At 39.4% G+C, this 22,079-nt stretch overlaps 1 protein-coding gene across 1 annotated transcript; it reads right to left on the reverse strand.

Moving 5' to 3' along the window:
• Positions 1-790: 790 nt before the first annotated feature.
• tgfb2 (transforming growth factor, beta 2) lies at positions 791-21,847 on the reverse strand. Its single transcript, XM_060869903.1, has 7 exons — positions 20,614-21,847; positions 9,126-9,289; positions 7,026-7,158; positions 6,027-6,137; positions 5,576-5,711; positions 5,299-5,452; positions 791-3,080 (listed from the first exon to the last, which is right to left on the reverse strand). Exons 1-7 carry the CDS (start codon positions 20,957-20,959, stop codon positions 2,922-2,924), a joined length of 1,203 nt encoding a protein of 400 aa, XP_060725886.1. The 5' UTR covers positions 20,960-21,847; the 3' UTR covers positions 791-2,921.
• Positions 21,848-22,079: the final 232 nt, after the last annotated feature.

Genomic DNA, 22,079 nt, shown 5'->3' on the forward strand with positions numbered 1-22,079 from the left:
ACTTTTAACAGGATGCTTTCTGTCTTCTTGAGCTGGATCACTGCAAAATACTGTCCCTGTTACAATACACACTACACTGTAGTTCACAGTAACAACACAGTACAGAAACCTGGCAAATTGTTTTAAACATGTGACAGCAATAAAACAAAAGCATAAAGGCATTACAATTCAAGCAGTTCAATTCACTTGTATTTGTAAAGCATTTTTAAGAACAGACCCTTTCACAAAGCAGCTTTATAGAAATCAGTATGTAGATTTAGATCTCTAACGGCCAAACCAGAGGCAACGTCAGCAAGGAAAATGTGTAAAATAATCTGAGGAAGAAACCTCAATCTTCCTCATTGGTCTTCATTCAAGTGATACAGAATATTAGGATTATAAGACATTACGTTACATGTTACGGATAAAAAAGAAGAATTGTGTTGAAAGGATGTTCAGTATTCACCCTGGGATGAGCACAGGACAGTTTTTATGATTACAACAGTATGTCTTAGGTACAAATCGTAAGTGAGAACTGGGTATAAACTTAAGAATACATGAAATATTATTTTGTATTACTTGATTTTGTTGTACAGTATATACAGGCAATGTGTATACTGACAATTTACCTGGAAATAAAAGTTGTAAAGTTTCACTTCCCTTTGAAATTTCATATTTATGCTTCCAGTTTAGTGCATGCAGTTGTAATAAAATTAAGGCCAATTGTTTTGTGTTCACCCTTGTTTTTTATTCTAAACAGTAGCCATACAGTATCCATAAAGCCATAAAGTAAGACAGGTAGACACACGTCTTTTCCCTTGTTACTTAAATAATTTATTTACCACTAGAGCATCACAACAATAATGTGTTACAATACATCATAGTGAGTCAACAAGATCAACATCATCATAAACAACAATAACAATATACAGGTCTAACGTAGAGGTCACTGATATGGTCCTCGAAAACCCTTGGCCGTGCCACACTCTATTCTAGATCATATCAGAACCAGGAAGTCAGAGTCGCAGAGTTCTCTTTTACATGGCTTAATATGATCAGAAATGGAAAAAGAACAACAAATGTGGTTTGGCGAGAGGTGATGGAGGACGGAATAAAGAAACCCCTATTCTAACGTGACAATGGTTGTGCTTCTTTCCACTTCCTGTGTCCACTAGCACTATGAGGAGCCTGGGGTAAGGATGTTGTATACTGTCACCTACATATTATACAATGTTGAAAAGATCATTCTACACTGATCTGAGCTGTTTCCTTTTTGTCTGGCCAAATTTTTTACTGAAGTTATTCATGTCATTAACACTTGCAATATGTTAAGGGTGAGGTGTGGGGCATGAACTACAAGTAAAAATCCAACAAACAAGTTACAAATAAAAAAAAGGTAATAAAATACAGTCAGTGCAATTCTTTGTATCAAAGGATCTTGGTTCCTTGGAACGGGAAAAATAAACAAAGGAGGGGCTTTGCTCTCAGATCTGAGTGCAACACAAAGTTTCTCAATGGCACATATCCATCCATGGCTACTCAAGTACGCTTGTGAGGCTGGCCTGGCCCCAGTTATGCCACATGTTGTAACTTGATAAGCTGGAAGTGCCAATCTTTTACTGACTCTCATTACCATAGCCAGCCACAGAGACATTGTCAGACATCTGCTCTACATGCCTCTAATCACTTGGCAAATATCCCTCTGCTGTTGTCCTGTCCTTCCTATGACTTTACTGACACAATCTCCTTTCCAAGCCTTCCACAATACATTGTCACCTACCATAAACCTATTCTCAACTCATTACTTTGTAGGATGTTGACATGACTGTACCTGATGAGCAAGATTGGTTTTATAGGAACTCTTAAGTTCCTTCATTATAATTCCCTAAAGTAAACACTTTTATGTTCTTTTATGCCTTGTAAAAAAACTGCCTTTTAGGATAAACGTGTGGGAGTGCATGTGCGTGAATGTTTTTTTTTTTGTAATCATGACAGATGTTCTGTAGTATATAATGTGTTCTGTAGTGTGTAATCATGATCGCTCGGCATTACAAATGATAACGAGAAAAACAATCTTTTTGTTTTAACTGCATGATTCACAGCGTCACAGACCCTAAACTTTCCAAGTTCAAAAATCATCCTTTTATAGCAGATTCCTTAACTCTGTGCATATCATGAGGCAGACTTCACACCTGCTGCTTTTCAAACTCTTCCAGTCATTCACATGCTTGTTTTTTGGAAGTATCTTGTTCAACTCTTGTTCATCTGCAACGGAATTTAGCAAAACTATTTTCAGTCCCTTGGTGTCTTTCCATATCACAAAATCTCTTCACCTTTCCCTTTCCCGTTCCTCTTGTCATGTCTTAGCCAGGAAAGTCACTAACAGGCCCCACTGACATTAAATAAGTAAAGTCTTCAACTATTTCCCAGAATCAAAACCAGCTTTAAAAATAACAAAAAACAAATGTTACTAAGGTTTTGAGGGATGTACAGGTAAAGAAAGGAAAGAAAGTGACAGGGTTTGCTCTAACTGTTTGCTGAAATGAGGGATTCTCTTTCTACTACTTCACATGTAGACACTTAATCATGTACTTCCAGTGTTTACCATACTCACGTCCTGGTGTGATGAGTGTGTGAGATGAGATGTACTAAAAGGGCCATTTTTCCCCCAGCACACATACACACACAAACATGTATGCGCACACTTAAGTGCAAACTCTGCATGTGCGCCTTTGTGTGCTCAATTTGAACAAATACATATGCTGGTTGAAGGAAATGTACATTTTTGTTCCCGGCCTGCACAGCAATTTCTATACCTGTGTGAATGAGACAGTTCGTGACTGAATTAAAATTATAGTGTATGTGCTGTGTGTGTGTGTGTGTGTGTGTGTGTGTGTGTGTGTGTGTGTGTGTGTGTGTGTGTATGCAGCTTTAGCCAGTTCCTAGCTGCATTTACAGGACTTTACAATCATATTGGAAAGCTGCTCAATTTTGGGGGTCTTTCCAATGAAGTAAAGGATGGTAAGAGGTTCCAGGTCTTGGGACACGCAGCATGGAGAGGCTGATGCTTCTGGATTAATGGTGTTATATAGACCAAGGACCTGAGAGAGAACACAACAAATGTTATTATCAATCAATATTTCAGTATTTCAGTAGTGTTGACACAGTTAGTGACACATTTATCAACACAGGAAAATTTCTTCTTTTGTATAATAATTTAAAATTTTTGTATGCACAATAAAATTACGATGCATCAAATCTCAGGCCATAGGCCTGTATGGAATTTGTGGCTTTCAAAATCTGACCAGGAAAAGCCAAAGAAAACCCCCTCTGCTCGGAATCCTTTGGCTGCTCACAGCATGAACAGTAAAGTAGTGCCTTTAAATGAGTTACTGAAAATTAGTTCGAGATCAATCAATATACAATCAACCAACAAATTAACTTGTTCAATCTACACCTGACTTTTTCACCTACATTGTATCCCCAATCCTTTGAGGTCAAAAATGTTATAATTCTGATATGCAGAATTGTTAAGGTGAGTTGAATGCTTATTAAATTCCAGTTGTTTGCTTATTTAAATACTGGCATGCCTAATAATAACCATATAACGTTCAATTAAATAAATTTTTAATTCAGTTTTATTTGAAAAGCCCTTTTAACAATGGACATTGTCTCAAAGCAGCTTTACATTATAAGAAATATAAAAAATATTATTATAAGAAATATACTACAGTTCAAGTTAGATAAATATGGTAAGAAATCATTTTTGTTGGTACAATAAGAAATAAACAAACAGCGAAACATTACTGAAACAAAGATAAGATTTTAATAAACAAAGTGAAGAGATATTTTTGTGTGTTTGTATTGCATTTTTTATCTAATATTTTCATTTACAGTTTTTTTTTTTTTTGAGACAGCGAATTAGTCAAACAAGCTTGTTTTGAGACATGTTTGAAGTGTTTTGTTGGATTGCGTGAGTATTGGAGATGAAATCAACTGGTTGGCCAAGACTCATATTGGTAATGCAAACATTATGAAGTTTAGAAAAATTGCTTCAGTATTGGCTGAAGCTTGTTAGCAATTGGAAAACAAAACAAAACAAAAAAACACATGTGATGCAAATCAGCAGGGATGGAAACCCTTACAATAAACATATTTAATTTTCTGTTCACACTTTAATTGCAAAATGAGTTCAGTCCATAGTTCTACTGACTTAATTGTGCACGTGAGCTCTATCCAAATTGCATGACACACAACATTACTCATTAAAGAGAGGAAAGATGCATCTTTACCATGTTCACGCTCTTATCCTTTTATAGGATTGAAGAGTAATCACAAATGTACTGCACTGGATTAAAAAACAATTAAATTAATTTTACCAATTCATAAAGAAATCCTGAGCTTAGATATTCCATTTGTAAATTATAGAACTGTAAGCAAATATATTTTGTAATATATATATATCTTGATATATATTTGTACAGCTGAGCAGTTGAGGGTTAAGATCCTGACTTAAAGCTCCTGCAGTGGCAGCTCCGTGGTTCTGGGATTTGAACTCATGACCTTCTGATCACTTGTGCAAAGTCATTCAAAGTCTCTAACTACAAAGCTACTACTTTTCTTATTTACTGATACTATTTATTACTGATGAATTAATGGTCAAGGTTCTAAGAATTTGAAGTACCATGGAAATATCTGAATATCTGATCTGTTTCTGATGCGTGAATGGCCACATAAGGACCTTATTACTATAACGGCATCATAGTTGCTTAATAATAATTGCCTAATACCTAGGGGATTCTACTTAGGTTATCTACAATGCTACAATTATGATTTACATCAACATGAGCTAGATATTCCTTAATTAATGAATTAAGTCTGCATGGATTCTATAATAGTATCAGACCTCTCAGAAATATGATCCAAGGCTACAACTAGGATAACAAAGCTAATTTCAAGGTTACACTATAGACCCAAAATTTGAAAGCAATAAAAATAAGTTTACATGTAAAGATAAAACAGAACATTTTACTTTCTTTAGCTTTAACGACAAACTGCTGCCTTTATTTAGATATGGTAGGTATGGTCTGTGTCTACTTTATGTCCTTTTTCTCTGAGTGCTCAAGTAACTCTCAAAGGAGAAGCCATATTAAGTGTTTCTCAAGGCCAGAGCATTTTGCATAATACACCTTGACGAGAAAACATTGTGTTGTGGTTCTGGTTGGCAAATGAAATCAATTGTAAAATATTTTTTAAAACTTTCCGCTCCAAAGCTTCTGGCCTGTATTGAGTACATTTTATTGCATTAAATATTCTTACCTTAGTGTGTTGGGTGTCTGCACTCCAGAGATAAGGGCACGCTCCAGCACAGAAGTTGGCATTGTAACCTTTTGGCTCATGGATCCATCTCCATCCCAGGTCCTTCTTGAAATCAATGTATAGTGAGCGCAGGCAGCAGTTGTCCTGAACGTTCCTGTGAATCAAAAGCGAATATGTGGATATTTGATGACCCAGATGCATAATGGCAAATGGTAACGCACTGTGGTTTACTAAACACTCTTTTCTAGAACTAAATGGAGACTATATGTCTTCTGACCTGGAGCAGAAAGCAGCATCTAGGGCTCGTTTTTGTCTGTGGCTCTTGTGCTGGGACTCCAGGCGGTAGGATGGGAGCAACATGAGCAGCAAGTGTGGAGACTGGCCACTGTGACGGCGGAAACTATCATCAATCCCTGTCAAGCAGCATCCCCAAAACTGATTAGCAAAGCCAGGAAGTGAGAACATTTTTAATTCAGTGATTATGGAAATTACTGCAAACATTTTAATCAGCTAGGTGGATTTAGAAGATTAGGTGTCCTGCTGTGAGATAGAAACAAATATGTAGAGCATCTGCAGATGTATTCTTTCAAACTTGGACAACTTTGTTCAGACTGATTAAAAAGAAAACTTAAAGGGAAAAATCCCTTGTTGAACTGCAGAAAGACATGACACACTTTCTCAATTTCCTCTCTTCTCACATATGCACACATTCCCACACTGCAACCCACCTGCAAAGCGGGCCTCCAGCTCCTCACTCTTGTTTGGAACGATGTAATTATTTGATGGCACAAATGTGCAGCAAGGACAGTGCAGACTGATCTTGAATCCATTGTTTCTGTCTGAGGGAGGGAATGCGGAAGAAGTCAGGGCGGTTAACCTAGTGGAAGTTGATGAGCTTACCCTGGAGCTGACACAGAATTTGGGTGACTAAGATAACTCACTCCTTCTCTCCGTCATGTGAAGATACAGCTAAAGCCACCAGTCCCTCTATGCAAACAAAGCCAACGTCTGCATTCATCACAATCCTGCCAACAATGCTGACTAACACCCAGTGCACTCAGTGCTCTCTCACTCATCTCTTTCATTTCATTTTCAAAAAATGATTTTTTTTTTCTTTACTTATGCTGAATGTTTGAAATACTTCTGCAACATTTCCAACACATTGTTCATTCAATATATTACTCTCTAACTGTATACTACAGCAAATTTGGCGTCTTCTCTTTTGTCTTGATAATACTGTTTATTGTTTTCACTATTAAATAATTATGATTAACACATATCATATGCATTGTTCTATCCCTATGTTTTATACAGTATATAATGCCTTATTTTGTTATATTTACACACTTTAAATATATGTATGATTTTGTAGGCCAATTTTAGCCATATATTTTACTATCTAGAAAACGTGGCAATAATCTATATAGTGTAAAATTGACAATACTTTATCAGTGTATTATAAAAAATACTTTAACATGCATACAATATAAAAATGTATTCATTTTATATTTTGCTGTCTTAAAAGACGTGATTGATGTGGTTGCTATTCTGTTCTCAACCACAACCACAGCTCTCTCTCACAACCGCAATTGATTAAATATGACGACTAAAGAGTAAGAGTAGCTAGCCAGCTTATTGAAGGACAATAAATTGTCGTAATTTTTTTGGGTAAAGGATATGCAAGTAGACACTCACACATACAAAAGTTGCTCACTTTTTCCCTTTACCTCTGTGAAGTAGCCATTCGCTGACCGCTTCGGTTACGTCAAAGGATAGCCACTCGCCCTCTGTACGAGTGCGCACCACTTTGCTGTCAATGTAGCGCTGTGTGGGTGATGTGAGGTCTTTATGACCCAGGATCTAGAAAAAAGAAACAGAAAAGATGTTTAGCGCTCACAACTAACAGTTCCCAAACCCCTTACAACCGTTCCCAAATTTTTCTTTCCTTTCTCGTTCCTGCAGTGTCCCAGTGAGTGCAAAATACAGATTGGCCATCTGCCTGCTGGTTAAAGCCAAAGTTATAAACAGTTCAGCTGCACAGGTCTGGACAAGGCTGCCAGCCCCCATCTACATCCCACCACCTTCTCCACCTACTCCTTCTTTACTCCGCCCCTTCCCGTCGGAGGCTCCCTGATCGATTAGCCAGGTCTGGGAAAAAGGCTCGGAGGAGCTGTGCTGGCGGAAACAGATGCTGGCCGGACCAAGCTGTTATTGCTCTGTCCTTCATGGCTGTGTGTTTACGTTGGACCATGCACTCCTTAATGTGTAAAACACTGCTGGGTCTGCAACATTGAGAAATTCGGCCTGCCTCGCCTCCGTGGCAAATGTTAGACATGAGGCTCATGCTGGGTCTAAGAGGTTAGAGTGTACACTAGAGACCCACAGCTACACTACAGGCATCTGTAGGAGGAACTAGGGCCTTGTCTAGCTGTATAGCTGTAGTTTAGTTTCACCACAGGAGATAGTGATACAGTAAAAATCACTGTCAAGATGCTGTAAAAACCATAGAAAGTGAAGGAAGAAATAAAAAATGTACCCGAGTCATGATGTAATGAAATTCCTATTTATAGACAATAAGTTGGAAGGTTTATCTGGTTTATTCTGAAATAAACCATAAACTTTTATTTTGTTTTTTTCAGCCCTCCAGAGTAAGACAGGCTAAATCATGTCCTATAAAATCTGTCCTGTATGTAGCCTGTGGGTTATGTTGTATCACGAAAGGATTTTAAGGCTGAAAAATGTTCTCCCTTTGCACCTTCTATACCACATAGATCATCATAATCTGTGTGTTAGGAAGAGTGAATCCCAGCTTAGCTAGTGTTTACTGCACCTGTCATAGCCGCCATTAGGCATAAACACCATAGTGTGGAGGGGGAGCCAAGTGGAAGCCAGAGACAGAAAATAGGTATTTTCAATCACCCTCCAGAATTCAAAGGAAAAACACTTAACAATAGCTGCTACCTATGTGAAGAAAAGCTGTTTACTGGATATGTGTGGGTCATTTATTTAGTGTGGATTTTGATAGTTGTAAACACTACCATTAATGACTAATTTGTGACGGGCTACAATTCAACCTTATAACAGGACAATAAACGGATAAAGTTTCAAGGGCTCTGCCTCAATAAAAACTTACAACTTCGCTAACAACCAGATCATTAGCATAGAGTCTTAATCACTGAGCTACCACTACCACTAAAATACTGGATCAGTGCAAGTGGTGGGTTTATGACTGTACAGAATAGATGAAACCAAACACAGTATGAATACATTATTTTCCAGACAGGTTCAAAGGGCATCTAGTTGAGTTTAGAGGTGTGCACTGAGCTGGGGAACCAATAAAGTGGTGAGCTGGAATTTTTACTTCTCTGTACCAGACAAACTAACCCCGGGTTGACATACATTCAGATATATTTACAGCATATTTTCATTTATCCTTAGTAATTGCCTGGCCAGGATCATGATTGCTAAATTAGACTATTCCTTAATTTATATTTTGATAAATAGAACCAACCACTTGATATCTTTGTAGATGGGAGTTTAGAATTGGTTAGTCAAGGTGACCAGGCTTGTGTTATATTATTTTATATATTTCTGCGGTTTCAGTGATTGCATTATATTGCAAATTGATTCAGTTCAATTCAAGGTGCTGAAATAGTAAACATTAGTATTTTGTATTGACAAACAGAGTAATGTATGGACACATAATGCCTTCAAGATAATACTGCAAGTCTTCCATAGTGAACACTCATAATGACCTGTATTATATATATATATATATATATATATATATATATATATATATATATATATATATATGTATGGGTCACCTGATAAAGCTCAATGCGCTGCTCAGTCACACGGGCCTTTGGGTTCTGCAGCCTGAAAATCCTCAGCTCGGCCTTCACTAGGTTCGAGGCATTCTTCTCCATGGAGCTGACGTCAAATCTGAGCCGTCTGAAGTAGGGATTGTAGAGGGTCGGAGGGATAACATCTGTAAAATAGAGCGGACTCTCTTACTGACAATCAAAGACAGTCAAATGTGTACAGGACAAAGATCTTTAACACCAGCTGCACTGTTTTTGTATGTTCTTGGCAAAGCTTTTTCACTAGCGATTAGAGGCTGCTGCCAAATGAACGGACCTGATAGCAGAGCCATATGTTGGACGATTCAGAATGTTCTAGAAGACTTCTGGATTGCACCTGTAGTACACACCTCATCAGTTATTTAACCAAGGGTTACTTGGAGGACGTTGGAATTGATGCTTAAATGCCTGACTCAAACAATGTACCTGACTAACATTTAATTTTATATCCTGAGTAACAACCCTTGATATTGCACATTTTGATGTACTGATATAAGTCTTGATATTACACATTTTGACAAGATACATTAGTGATAGGAAAGGCAAATGTGTTTTTTTTCTTTTAATATAAAAGCTAATGAATTTGTCATGATCCACTGTAGCATAAAGAATTCTTAAAAATGGATGTTTTAGTAAATAGATCAGAGACAGCTGGGGATGTGGTGCCTGTATGAGCCCAGCAGTACAACAACACTTGCATAATACTCTAAACCATGTGTGACAGCTGTGTGTTTTGACCGGGTCTTGTACACCATGTAGCAACAGCACAGTGAACTGTCAAACACTGTAATATGAACATCTTTTTGCAAATGAGTAAAAGCACTCAAATGCCAAACAAACTACAGTTCTTAACTCACAGGCCCAGCTAACCATGGTAGCCATCTATAGGCACACACAATTGCCACAACCACAGCCTACAATAATTGACCCATAACCAGGTATATTCAATGTATACTTGGCATGTCCAGACAGACAGAAATCACCTATGTAGTTGTGGAGGCTCTAGTTTAGCCTGCTTGGTGGTGTCGGACACAGCCTGAAGCCCTAAATTAATGGCTGTTAGGGTGTGCAGAAGCCGAGGATTAAGGAACTGCGGTGGTTTGTTTAAAGAGCCTACACAAGCAGGATGTCCAACCAGTGAGTAAAAAAAATGCTTAGCAGCTGCTTCTAGAGTCAGCATGACAGTGAGTTCAATCATGATTTTCAGGGAAAAACCCATTTACTAACTTCTACTTCATGGGAATGAAGTGTGTGTGTGTGTGTGTGTGTGTGTGTGTGTGTGTGTGTATGGGGTTGAAGTAGACTGTAGCTGCTTTGTCCGTGGATTTTCAACATCAGATAATAGGTGCCTATGTGTGATGATGGAACTACATGTAAAAGTATGAGTTTGGGCCTACTTTGTGATAGAAGTGTGGCAGAAATATATATAGTGGAGACAATATAATGACGTACAATTGACATTTAACAACATTACTAAACTGTTTCCAAAACTCATGATTTTCTCTCTCTCTCTCTCTTTCTCTCTCTCTCTCTCTCTCTCTCTCTCTCAGATGATCCTTCTGACAGGCTGCCAATACTAACTTTTCAGTGTATGACCAGGAGGACATATGGGCCAAGACTAACTAAGCGCTTGCTAGCTTCTTTCCCATTCATCAACAGAAAAAGAAAAAAAAAATCACACTTCAAACCTCCAGTAGGCGATCTTAAGGAGCAGAGTTTATATAAACTTCTCCCAAGCATCCGCACTCTATGAATGACTCTGCTGTGTTCAGCTTCGCGCTGGAGACTTTAAGCTGAGAACTACTAACGCTGCTGCGATGAACACACCCTATTGTGTCTTTACACATAAAATTACATCACGTGCAGGCATACTAAGAAATACTGAGACCTCTAATCCCAATATGCCATGTTTTTCCTGTCACACTCTGATTCGCTGGGGAATTTGGGCTGACTCAGTAAGCAAACCACCAAGTTACTGAGGTTGAGAAGCAAAGAGGAGAGTAACTATGTTACCACTGATTTATATGAATTTGACATGAATGTGATCCACCACAACTGGCGCCACTGTGGTCTGAATGCTCCCTTGCCCTGCTTCAGAAAAGGATTTCAGATATATTTCAGGAGGAAGTTCTCATCAACTAACACTTGCTAAGGTTATAGGAAGTTATTCTATTATTCCTTTAGGCTATCAGCTTTATACACATAGTTCGGACTCTTCAATACTCAATCTACAATGGGCTGGTAAGGCCACAGGTTTTCATTCTAACCAAGCAGGAGCCACACCTGATTCCACTTACTTAATTAGTTCAGATTGCTCTCCAATCAATTATAAAGAGTGCTTCCTGTACACTTTATAGCTGATTATAGTTGATTCTTATATGAGGCTAGAATGAAAACCAGCAGTCTCAGCAGACAAGTTTGGAGAAACCTGTGACTAAGTTTTTACTAAGTGACTAAGTGTTTTCTTTGATTTAATGGGTGATATTACTGGGAGACTGTAGGGAACCATGAATTTTACATAATCATTCATTTTACGATATCATACTTACTCCTGTTTTTTTTAGAAGCCAATATATATATATATATATATATATATATATATATATGTATGTATATATATATATATATATATATATATATATATATATATATATATATATATATATATAGGGCAGCTTGGGGGCATCTCATAGCTCTTAGGTTCCCAGCTTAGTGTTTTCTCTGTGTCTGTATGGATTCCTCCACCCACCTCCCAGAAACATGAATATGTGTGCAAAGGACTGCACACTGTTTCTGCCATAGGCTCCAGATTCACAGTGCCTCTGGCCAGAATAAAGTTACTTCAGTTACTGAAGATGAATGAATGATATATATATATATATATATATATATATATATATATATACATATATATATATATGCCATTTCTAACTTTAATACATTAAACATCATACAAATTTCTTTCACATGCCACAACACTGAATCTCAGCTTTTGCACATTCCTTGTTTTCACTCTCTCCTTCATAAGCCTCTCCATCTCAGGCCATTACAAACATTTGGTTAATAGATCCTGAATGGCTTCCTGAGTGAAAAGTAACAGGAGGAAACGTGAACTCTTAAAACCATCAAGCAAGAACTTCCTTCCTGAAGGAGAACACTCGTGCAGATGCCTTTCCCTCCTCTTCCTGCTTGGCCTGAAGGCCTGTGCTACAGCAGTAGATGATCCTCTCTTGGTCTGTTGATAATCAGCCACCACTGCTCGGCCTGTGCTCAATAGGCTCTAAGCCAACACATCTCTGCACCACCCAACACACATAAGCCTCACCTCACTCACCCTTACAGAAACGCACATTCACACACATGCAAACAGAGGATGTAATGTTTGCTTCCCTGCACATAATATGCATACAAGAGAAGCTCTGAGATCTGTTTACCCTAACCAGGATTTGCATCTTGGGGTATTACATTAAGTAGACATTTGTTCCAGCACACTGGAGCCAAGTTCCAAATCTGCGCCAGTGTGTCTTCTCACTGATCAGGAGATCTGTGCCAGGAATTCGTTCCCAATGTCCTTTACTCGTTTGCTGACCCCAGATTTGTTTCCTGTGCAATGGATTCTCTCCAGTATACAGTGTGCATATATAACTGTTGTTGCTGAGCAGGCAATCAAACTCACATTATACAAGGCACAGTGGAAAAATACAGTTTTATGGTAGTTTAAAGGGGAGATGAGATAAAGATAAAGTTACCCGCATACAGACCCTAACATATACATACACACAGGCTGTACAAATGCACAAAATCTGTCCCTAAACATAACCATACCAACAAAAGCTCTTGCTTACTTTTTAAAGTAAAAAAGATATGTTTTATTTTGAAAGGCAAATTCCTGAGGAAGGACCCATAAAAAGGAAATTCAATTTTATTTCAATTGTATTAAATTATTCAAAGTAAAATAAGCTTTAAATTATGAGTAAAATAACAAAGTTTGTTCACATTGTAAAGCATTATTCATTTTTTCATTATTCGTTTTTTACAACTTGAAATTGAGAACTCTGAACAAATATAATTATGGCAGGGCTAAAAAGTTTCAGGGCGAGTAGAGGGGAAAGTATCTGACCTACTTTTGAGCATTTCACACTTCTGTAAGATATGCTGTCGGATTCCCCCTGCTTCCTCTGCAGAAAGACACACTGTTCTCTCCTTCTCACACTTGATGGTGAGAAAAAGACAGGATGAAAGCACTGATCAAAAAAAGAGAGAAGAGACAAAGAGGTAGAGTAGAGCAATGCTCTGAGGTCAGACTATCATTCCTTTTGATACGTGGCAAGACTGCCGTATCTAAGAACACTACTGGTTGACTCAAGGCCTGGAGAAGTGGAACCCAATTCTGTCTTACCACAGAGAGCAGGAAAACAGTGGAGGAGTGGGAGTAGGAGAAGAGAGAATGAGAAGCAATGGTTAGAGCAAGGAAGGAACTAGTGAAAGGTGGAGATAGAGAGACAGATTGAAAGAGAATTTGAGACAGAAGAGTGCTCCTGCCTGTGCCATTTCATGCGGATGCCTCCGCCCAGTCACTCACCTGCCAATAGCAAATTGAAAACAACTCTGCACATAATCCCTGGGAACTAAAAATATCCAAAGCATTGAAGACCCATGCATAAACTCCTGTCAGTCTGCTTACGGTTCCTTCCCAGCAACAGCCCAATCAACACACACACAGACACAGACACACACACACACACAGACACACACACACACAATAACAATAGGGAAAGGAGGTAAGAGATAGTTGATTTGGAAAGGTCTGTTGTCCTGCTGGCAATCTGTTCAGGCTTCCTTCAACTGTTGTATGGCAACCAGAAAACAAGCAACTGCAATGAAGAGATTCTCAATGACTCTGCTAAAACCAGCCCAGATAGACAAAAGCTTGTTCCTTTATCAAATTTCAGAATTACTGCGTTGTTGCCATGGTGTCACAGATCATTTGCGAAGAAACATTGCTGGAAAAACAGTTCTTACAGTGTCGCTTCCTGCACACTCTACTGCCATTTGCAGAACTGTGAAATAACAATACAGATAAACAATAATGGGGATGACAGTTGGCAGATTCTCTCGCACACATCCTCAACGTTTTACTTAATTAATCTTCTGCAATACTCCACACGCCTTCCCAGTGCATCCCTCACTCCTACAGCCCCATGAGAGATAAATAGGCTCCAGATCTCTTTCCCACACTAGGATTTACTTGTGTTAGAATATCATATTACGCAGGACCTGTGCTCTTGCTGTAAACAGTATGAAAGTGTTGGAGGAAAAGTTGTTATTCTTTTACGCTATTTCTCCCTCCCCCTCTTTCTTTCTTTCTTTCTTTCTTTCTTTCTTTCTTTCTTTCTATCATTCTTTCTCTCTCGCTCTCTACTCTCTCCCAAGTTACGCAATTGAGTTTGGCCGATGGAAAAGCGGCATCGCATCCAGGTCTTGCGTAAGTTTACTGAGCCCCTCTTTTCACAACTCCACCATGCACAGTGTGCCCATAGACTAATTTCTTACCCTCATTGAGTGGCAGAAAGATTTCCTATTTAGAATCTGGTTGCTCTAAATCTATACATGTATCTAGTAAAAAAAAATTTACTGGGTTAATCTGATACTTGAAAACTGTACAGATTTGGCATGAAATTTAAATTCTGACATCACATCAACCACGCAAACACAAACACACCTACGCCCACACAATCAAACAGAAAGCTGATTTCAATGTGCAACGTATTACTCCTAGAAGAAGAGCAGCAGCTTACAAAGCACAGAACCACAGATTGAATGCCTTTGCTAGCTACACATCTCCTCGATTATGATCTCCAGGCGTGTGTTAATAAAGTGTTATCACATGCATGTTCACTCCTTGCGGGTTGTTGGAGATCAAACTCTATTTGTTTCCACTGATATCACACAGATGGGCTGCACAGCAGCGAAGGCTTCCCCTTACACACTCTTGTGCAGGGGTGTGGAGGTCTCTGCATGGCTCTGTGTGCTGGGTTGATTTTGGGAGAGCCCCTCCACACCACAGTGTTTATTTACAGTGCAGAAGGGAAGAGGGGCTCGAGTGTTCTCTTGCAGTCACAAAACATAATCTGTCATGCACACGCACTAGGCTTTTCACTAAGCTGCAAAAACACTGACACACTTCAACCTCTCGCTCTCTCCCTCTACCTCTTTTGAGCTGCTTTTTCTTCTAATGCTAGCATGCATACATAGTTATCACTGAACACATAGAATACAAGTTTTGAACAGTACAATATGTATTCATAAATATTTTAAAATCTGGTCTGGTTATTGATAAAAGATACTATGACAACAGCACAATGGGCAAATAAAAATGTCACCCTTTAAATACAGTTTATATACCTAAAGATTTGTCAAAACTCTTATGTCCATCTTGGCACAGAGTAATTTCCAAGATGACTAATTCTTCCACTAAGTGATAATTAAAGTTTAATGCACAGTTCAGACCAGGGAAATTTAGACAGATGAACGTTTCTTTCAATGTTCATGGCTAGGGAGAAAAGTGTATTTTAGCTGTATGAACACTGCCATAAAAACAAACTGAGACTTTTATGGTGTCCAATGAAGCCCTAATGGCTTATTTATACTTATTTATACTTTTTCATTCATTCATTCATTTTCTACCGCTTATCCGAACTGGTCACGGGGAGCCTGTGCCTATCTCAGGCGTCATTGGGCATCAAGGCAGGATACACCATGGACGGAGTGCCAACCCATCGCAGGGCACACACACACTCTCATTCACTCACGCAATCACACACTATGGACAATTTTCCATAGATGCCAATCAACCTACCATGCATGTCTTTGGACCGGGGAAGAAACTGAAGTACCCGGAGGAAACCCCCGAGGCACGGGGAGAACATGCAAACTCCACACACACAAGGCGGAGGTGGGAATCAAACCCCCAGCCCTGGAGGTGTGAGGCAAACGTGCTAACCACTAAGCCCTTATTTATACTTATACATGCTTATTTACACTGTGTTGTATCTTATTTGTGTTATGATGCACAGATTTGGTTTATGAATATGATCTGTAGTGCCTACATGTCAGTGGGGATTGGTTGAGGCATTGATGTATGTTTTAATGTGTAGCCTGAAACTTTGACATAGGAAGTCCTGGAGGATTTATTCCATATGTTTAGAGTAATATTGCCTATGTTTGGTGGCCAAATGCTTGGTGACAACTGACCATCAAACACATGAAATGTTTCAGATTTAGTTCCCTCTGCTGTATAACAATCTCTATTCTTCCAGGAAGTATATGCACTAGATTTTGGAGCATGGCTTTGGTGATTTCTCCTTTCAGCCACAATCAGGTGAGGAGGATTGGACTGCAGTTGGTTTCCAGTTTATCCCGAAGATGTTCAATGGGGTTGACATCAGAAAGTCAACTTTAGTACAGCATCAGTACAGTAATTTAGAACCCAGAAGCACATACTGTTGGTTGGCTTACTCTGTCCATTCTTTCAGCATCGAAATGCAAAATTCCCAAATAGTTTTTTTTGCTCCACTAGTGTTCATGTTCACGTTCTGTCTAAAAGTATGAAATCAGTCACCTACGCGGCTGTCCACTCTGCAGTACTCACAAGTTCAGGAATACACAGATGTAGAATTATAATCCAGGTCTAAGATGACTGGATGTCTTTAAAGACAATGCACTAAAGATAGATTAGTTTGGTTACATGGCCTTACAAATGGTGATGTGGAGATGTGCTGTTTTAGATGGTCAGATATGTCACTTATGACACTAATAACTTTCATATATTCATACATACAATTGACTCCTAAGTAAATCTATATGATCTACATGACACAAGTATTTATACACATGAAATAAATTCAGACGCTTCATACAATTCACTACAGTAATTGCTGTTACAGCTATTCTCTTTATGCTTGATATGACCAGTACAAGAAACACTTGTCTTTACTGAAATATGTTCATAGTTTGGTTGCTTAAATGATCTATAACACTTATGATGTGTGCTTGTGTTTTTATAAACAAGCAGGTAATAAGGTTGTTCAACTAGAGGAATTAATCTTTATAGATCCTGACTGATCATTGTACTCTCTCACATATAGCTTTAATCATTATGTCGGCTTTGTAGAAGCCAACATTCTGTTTTCCTATTTAAGCTTGGACAAAAATTTATAAAATTTAATGCGGCCTAGGGCTTTTGAGCCACATGCACCAAATTCGGATATGTTGTAGACCCTGGTCTGAAGTTTGTTGCTATTACTATTCCGGTACCGGGTCTCAAAGTGGCCTTTTTTCCCATAGACTCCCATTATAAACTTTGGAGGTTTATAACTCGGCAAGCTTTTGAACTATCTACACCAAACTCGGCCAGCTCCTTTAGGGTGATACTCTGAACAAACTTTTAAATTGGTCTACCGACTGGCCTTCTGGTTGTCCCGCAGCCCCGCCCCCAATATATGAAAAATCAAAAAACTTTTTACAACATGGACATGTGACATATCAAAACACTCAGAACAATGAGAGGAACTCCCTCACGTGCATTCTGATGACGTCACGTGCTCATCTCCACTTGCCTCCAAATGTTTTGCCACCCTATCTTTCTGTCCACTTGCCTCCAAAAGTAACACTGACCCTTATGTCCACTCGTCTCCAAAAAGCACCTGCCTTTGCGAATACTTGCCTCGTCAAAGCCAACATCAAAGTTTGTTGCGACGAACTTTACAAATCTAGTTATGTTTGTACTGAAATGCACAATTATTTGCATAGATTTAGACAACTAAGAACATGTAGAATGCAGGACATGGTTATTACTATAATATGAAAATGGAACATAATTCAAAACAACCTAATTAAATCGATTTGGTAGACCTGGGAGCCTTAGACCTGGGACAATAGGAGCCTTAAGATTTCATTTTACTATGCCAAAAGCTGAACTTAAACCTCTATTAAAATGATTTTAACAACCACTTAAATTTAGGCTTTGAATAAATTGGATACCACTTAGCACAACCACAAAATATGTGAGTGCTTTGTGACTATTAAGTGGTACAAGTACAATATTTTTGTAAATATTTGACATCCCACTTAGAGATCCTCCTGTTAGCTCTCAATGCGTTTAAGAGCGCACTTTTGTCTCTTTATTAAAACAAATTACACTCTTTACAAATGGTCTCATTTATCTACATTCCCAGTCTATAACAGATCATGTGTAATCTATGAAATCGATTCCACTCTGCAACACCATCAAACAACTTACCCATGCACATGATAGTAAACTGCACATACTGACATCCCTATAAAAATGACTGCAACTGCAACATTTCTGAGCCCTTATTCCATGTATGCACACAGTGGAAAGCTTGAATTCATCTGCACTTAGCCACAAGTTTATGCATGCATGGATATTTAATAGCTCAGCATATGTGTAGGGAAAACAAAACTGACCAAGTGTATGCTACATTAGATTTATTCGATGCTCCTTTGGGACACTAATGTTTCTATGTGAATACCTCACCTTTTAGACACGTTGTGTCCAAAATATGGGGAGAAATAAACCATGTATCAAATCCTGGAGCCTGTAAGAGACATCAAGTACATTTAGAACTGCTGATACAGCCACAGTGTGCTTACTAATAAGGCAAATATTCCGAATGCTGGGAAAAGAGTCCTGCTGAGTCTGCCTAATAAAATACTCAGCATAAAAATAGCTGCTTTTGGAAATATTTTGTTTCAAAAGTTAGAGATGCTTTTGTAAATTTCTAACACACCAACTGTATAAAAAGTATTTATGATATATAAATGTGTATGTCAGATTAGAAAGGATATATATGAAGTGGAGAGAGGGCCATGTGTGAGGCAGAGATGCCTGAGAGACTCTGGACAGCGTTTAAAGGGGGAGAGGGGTGTAGGAAAGGGAAAGCCTCTCTGGTGACTAGCACACTCCACACCCCAGCAACAGCGGGTCTCCGGCTGGAATTTTCCATGGAGCATGTGGCACAGAGCAGCATATATGCACGCTACCTCTACTGCACTCCAGGAGTGTTTCATGGGTTTTGCCTGCTGTGTCCCTCTCACAGCTCACCCCTTGCTAGCACTCTCTTTTTTGGTCTCCCTCCCTCCCTGATCTCTGCATTTTTGTTCAGCTTCCAGTACCGCTGTGCCCCGCAGTGCTGCCTGTGTGGACTTCCTGGTGCCCAACCAAATTAGGCTGATAACCCTGTGCATTTGGGCAAGCTTCAGTCAACTCAGCCATATCAGCAGTCTCAGAAGTGGAGATTAATAACGGATGATTTCTAAAATAACCTGCCTCTCTTCTCTGTGTGTTGACACAGTATTATTTATACCCCATAAATGCCTTCCAGACTGAGGCTGGCAATAAGCCAGATCTATTCATATTTAGGGTATTTGTACGACAGAAGGGGCCAAGAATAATATTTAATGCAAACTATACCTTGGGGAATCTAAAATATCTCGTAATTATATTTTAGCCTCTGTGCTATGTATAGGCTCACATTTGATCTGTGAGGAGAAAAAACATTTCAGAATTAATGGCACAATAAGTCCATTGAATATTGTTATTTTGCTTATACAGTCATGACTTTGCAATCACCAACATGCACAGTAGGCCTGTGTAGGTGCATAGTGGTGTATTATTCTAGCAGAATGGGGGGGGGGGTCCCCTAATAAACATTTGTAGGCCTGTTTACTGAAACATTATTGTGGAAATGGCTTGTGTAAAAAGGTTTAAGTAATCCAGCACATGAAAGTGGCTTCATGCTGGGGATTATAAGGAACACACAGACTATACATGCATTCTCTCTTTCTCTTTTTAGTTTGTTTTTCACTCAATACATGGAAGCATGTCCATGTGTTGGCATTTTATCTGTGTGTATAGAAACCAGAAACGTTCTGCAGAAACTTGAATGCTTTCAAGGCAGCTTAAAGAAGTCATCTATCTAGAAAAACATACAGTACAGCTGAGAAGTGCTCTGAATATGTCATGCATTTCTGTAAGGAGTAAGAAGAAGTTTGGGATTGGACTTAATTTAATTTCATTGTTGCCAAAAGATTACTGCATGCATTCTTCAAATCAGATTGGATGCCACTGAAGGCCCCCAGTGTAACTGAGGCAATAGCTGGTTAAAATGCTATGTGTAATGCTTACTGAGTGTGAACTTATTCCACCCATTAAGTTGCATAAAAAGTGTTTTTATATGTATATACATAAATAAAACTAAAAACCAAGATGTAAAGTCTTGTAGTGGGAATATTAGATTGGATTACTAAGTGACCATTTGGGTCTAATAGCTCAATAAACAATTGAAAAATACACAAGCACACAATGAGTGGCTTGTGCTGTGGAATAGAAACACATTTTGTAGCAGGTATGTCATAGTGTATCACTCACTCTCAGAGGGGTAGAAAGGCTGCATGTCGATTTTGTGCACCTCCTTGGCGTAATACTCCTCCTCGCTGCGCTGGCGCTCGCAGGTGGCGGCGCGCTCGTTGGCCTTCTCCTGAAGCAGGTCCCGGGTGCTGTTGTAGATGGCGATGATGTCCCGGGACACGTCTTCAGGCTCCGGGAACTCCTCTGGCGGCTTACTGAGTTTCAGTTTGCTTAGGATCTGACCGCGGATCGCCTCGATGCGCTTCTTCATGAACTGGTCCATGTCTAAGGTGCTGCACGTGGACAAGCCGAGCGCCACGGCCACTAGGTCCAGGCTCAGAAGAAGACTCACTACGAAGAGGTTCATTTTCGGGGGATGATGGCTGTGTTCCTCCACAGTTTTCAAAAGAAGTAGTTTTCGAGCTATAATAAAGTTTGTGTTTGCTGAATTAAGCACACCCTATTAAAGAAAATGAGGCGATAAATGCATTTTGTAGCCTATCACCAGATCACCTTTAGAAAAAATGTTTGACGTGAAAAGTTTAAGATATACTAAGTTCATTAGTTATAGGTCTTTGTGTCTGGATATCCATTTGGCGTGACAGTACCGAGAAGCTTTCAAATGGCTTGGAAAAAAAATTCCTGGAAACGAAGAACAGATCACATATATGATCACACCGCAAGCCCAAGAGTCAGAGTCACGGCCATCTGAAGTTTAATTCTGCGAGGATTTGCGGGTCAGCGCACCTCCACCGCATCCAAGCTCCCCAAAACCCTGCTGTGAAAACCGTGAGCGCGCCTCACACGGTGCGCGTTAAAACTCGGCACGATCCGCTCGTGCGCCGCCGCGCATCTCCACCGCCTGTCCAGTCGTATATGATCCGAGCGCGCGCGTTCTAATCGGTCGCTGAGAAAACTTAACAATGCAGCGAGCGCGAACACGTCCGGAGATTGAGAGAGAGGCTGAGAGACAAGAACGGAACGAACGGAGCAAAGAAGTTATTTTCCCTTCGGCGCGACAGAAAGAGCGTTAGTGCGCTTCTCCATCCCCTCTTGTGGAAAACGCCAGTGCCGCGTGCCAGCGCGCACCATCTCCTGGCGGCTGCATGGACAGAAAGTGAGCTTTATAAAGGGGATGCACCTCACCACGTGCTTTCGTGCTCTTTCACACCGAGATTGTGGTCATCGCCTTCAGATCGAGAAGACTAGACTCCAACCTACGCGTTCACGGCCACTCATTATCCATATTTCAGCGTGTGTTGACATGGTTCAAAAAGACAAAAAAAAAACTACATCCACTAGGTCCTAATGCCGACTGGTTGAAGTTCACTAAATGCACTTTATTTATATTTCCTTACACTTCATTTGGCCATTCACAGTCTTTGCATCTTTTTTCCTCTCTAATGCAGTTTATGACTATTCATTCATTTATGTATTTTTCTGGCAGGAACTTCTCTCCCAAATGACTTACGTCGTATCATTTCTCA

This window comes from Tachysurus vachellii, chromosome 5 (genome assembly GCF_030014155.1).
Source record: "Tachysurus vachellii isolate PV-2020 chromosome 5, HZAU_Pvac_v1, whole genome shotgun sequence".
NCBI classification, from domain to species: domain Eukaryota; kingdom Metazoa; phylum Chordata; class Actinopteri; order Siluriformes; family Bagridae; genus Tachysurus; species Tachysurus vachellii.

Excerpts from the sequence above, each read along its gene's own strand:
- tgfb2 (XM_060869903.1), bottom strand. The coding sequence starts at position 20,959 with ATGAACCTCTTCGTAGTGAGTCTTCTTCTGAGCCTGGACCTAGTGGCC. Across the intron at positions 9,290-20,613 it reads GCCTTTCTACCCCTCTGAGA|ATGTTATCCCTCCGACCCTC; the intron begins GTGAGTGATACA and ends TCTATTTTACAG. Across the intron at positions 3,081-5,298 it reads CAGACACCCAACACACTAAG|GTCCTTGGTCTATATAACAC; the intron begins GTAAGAATATTT and ends GTTCTCTCTCAG.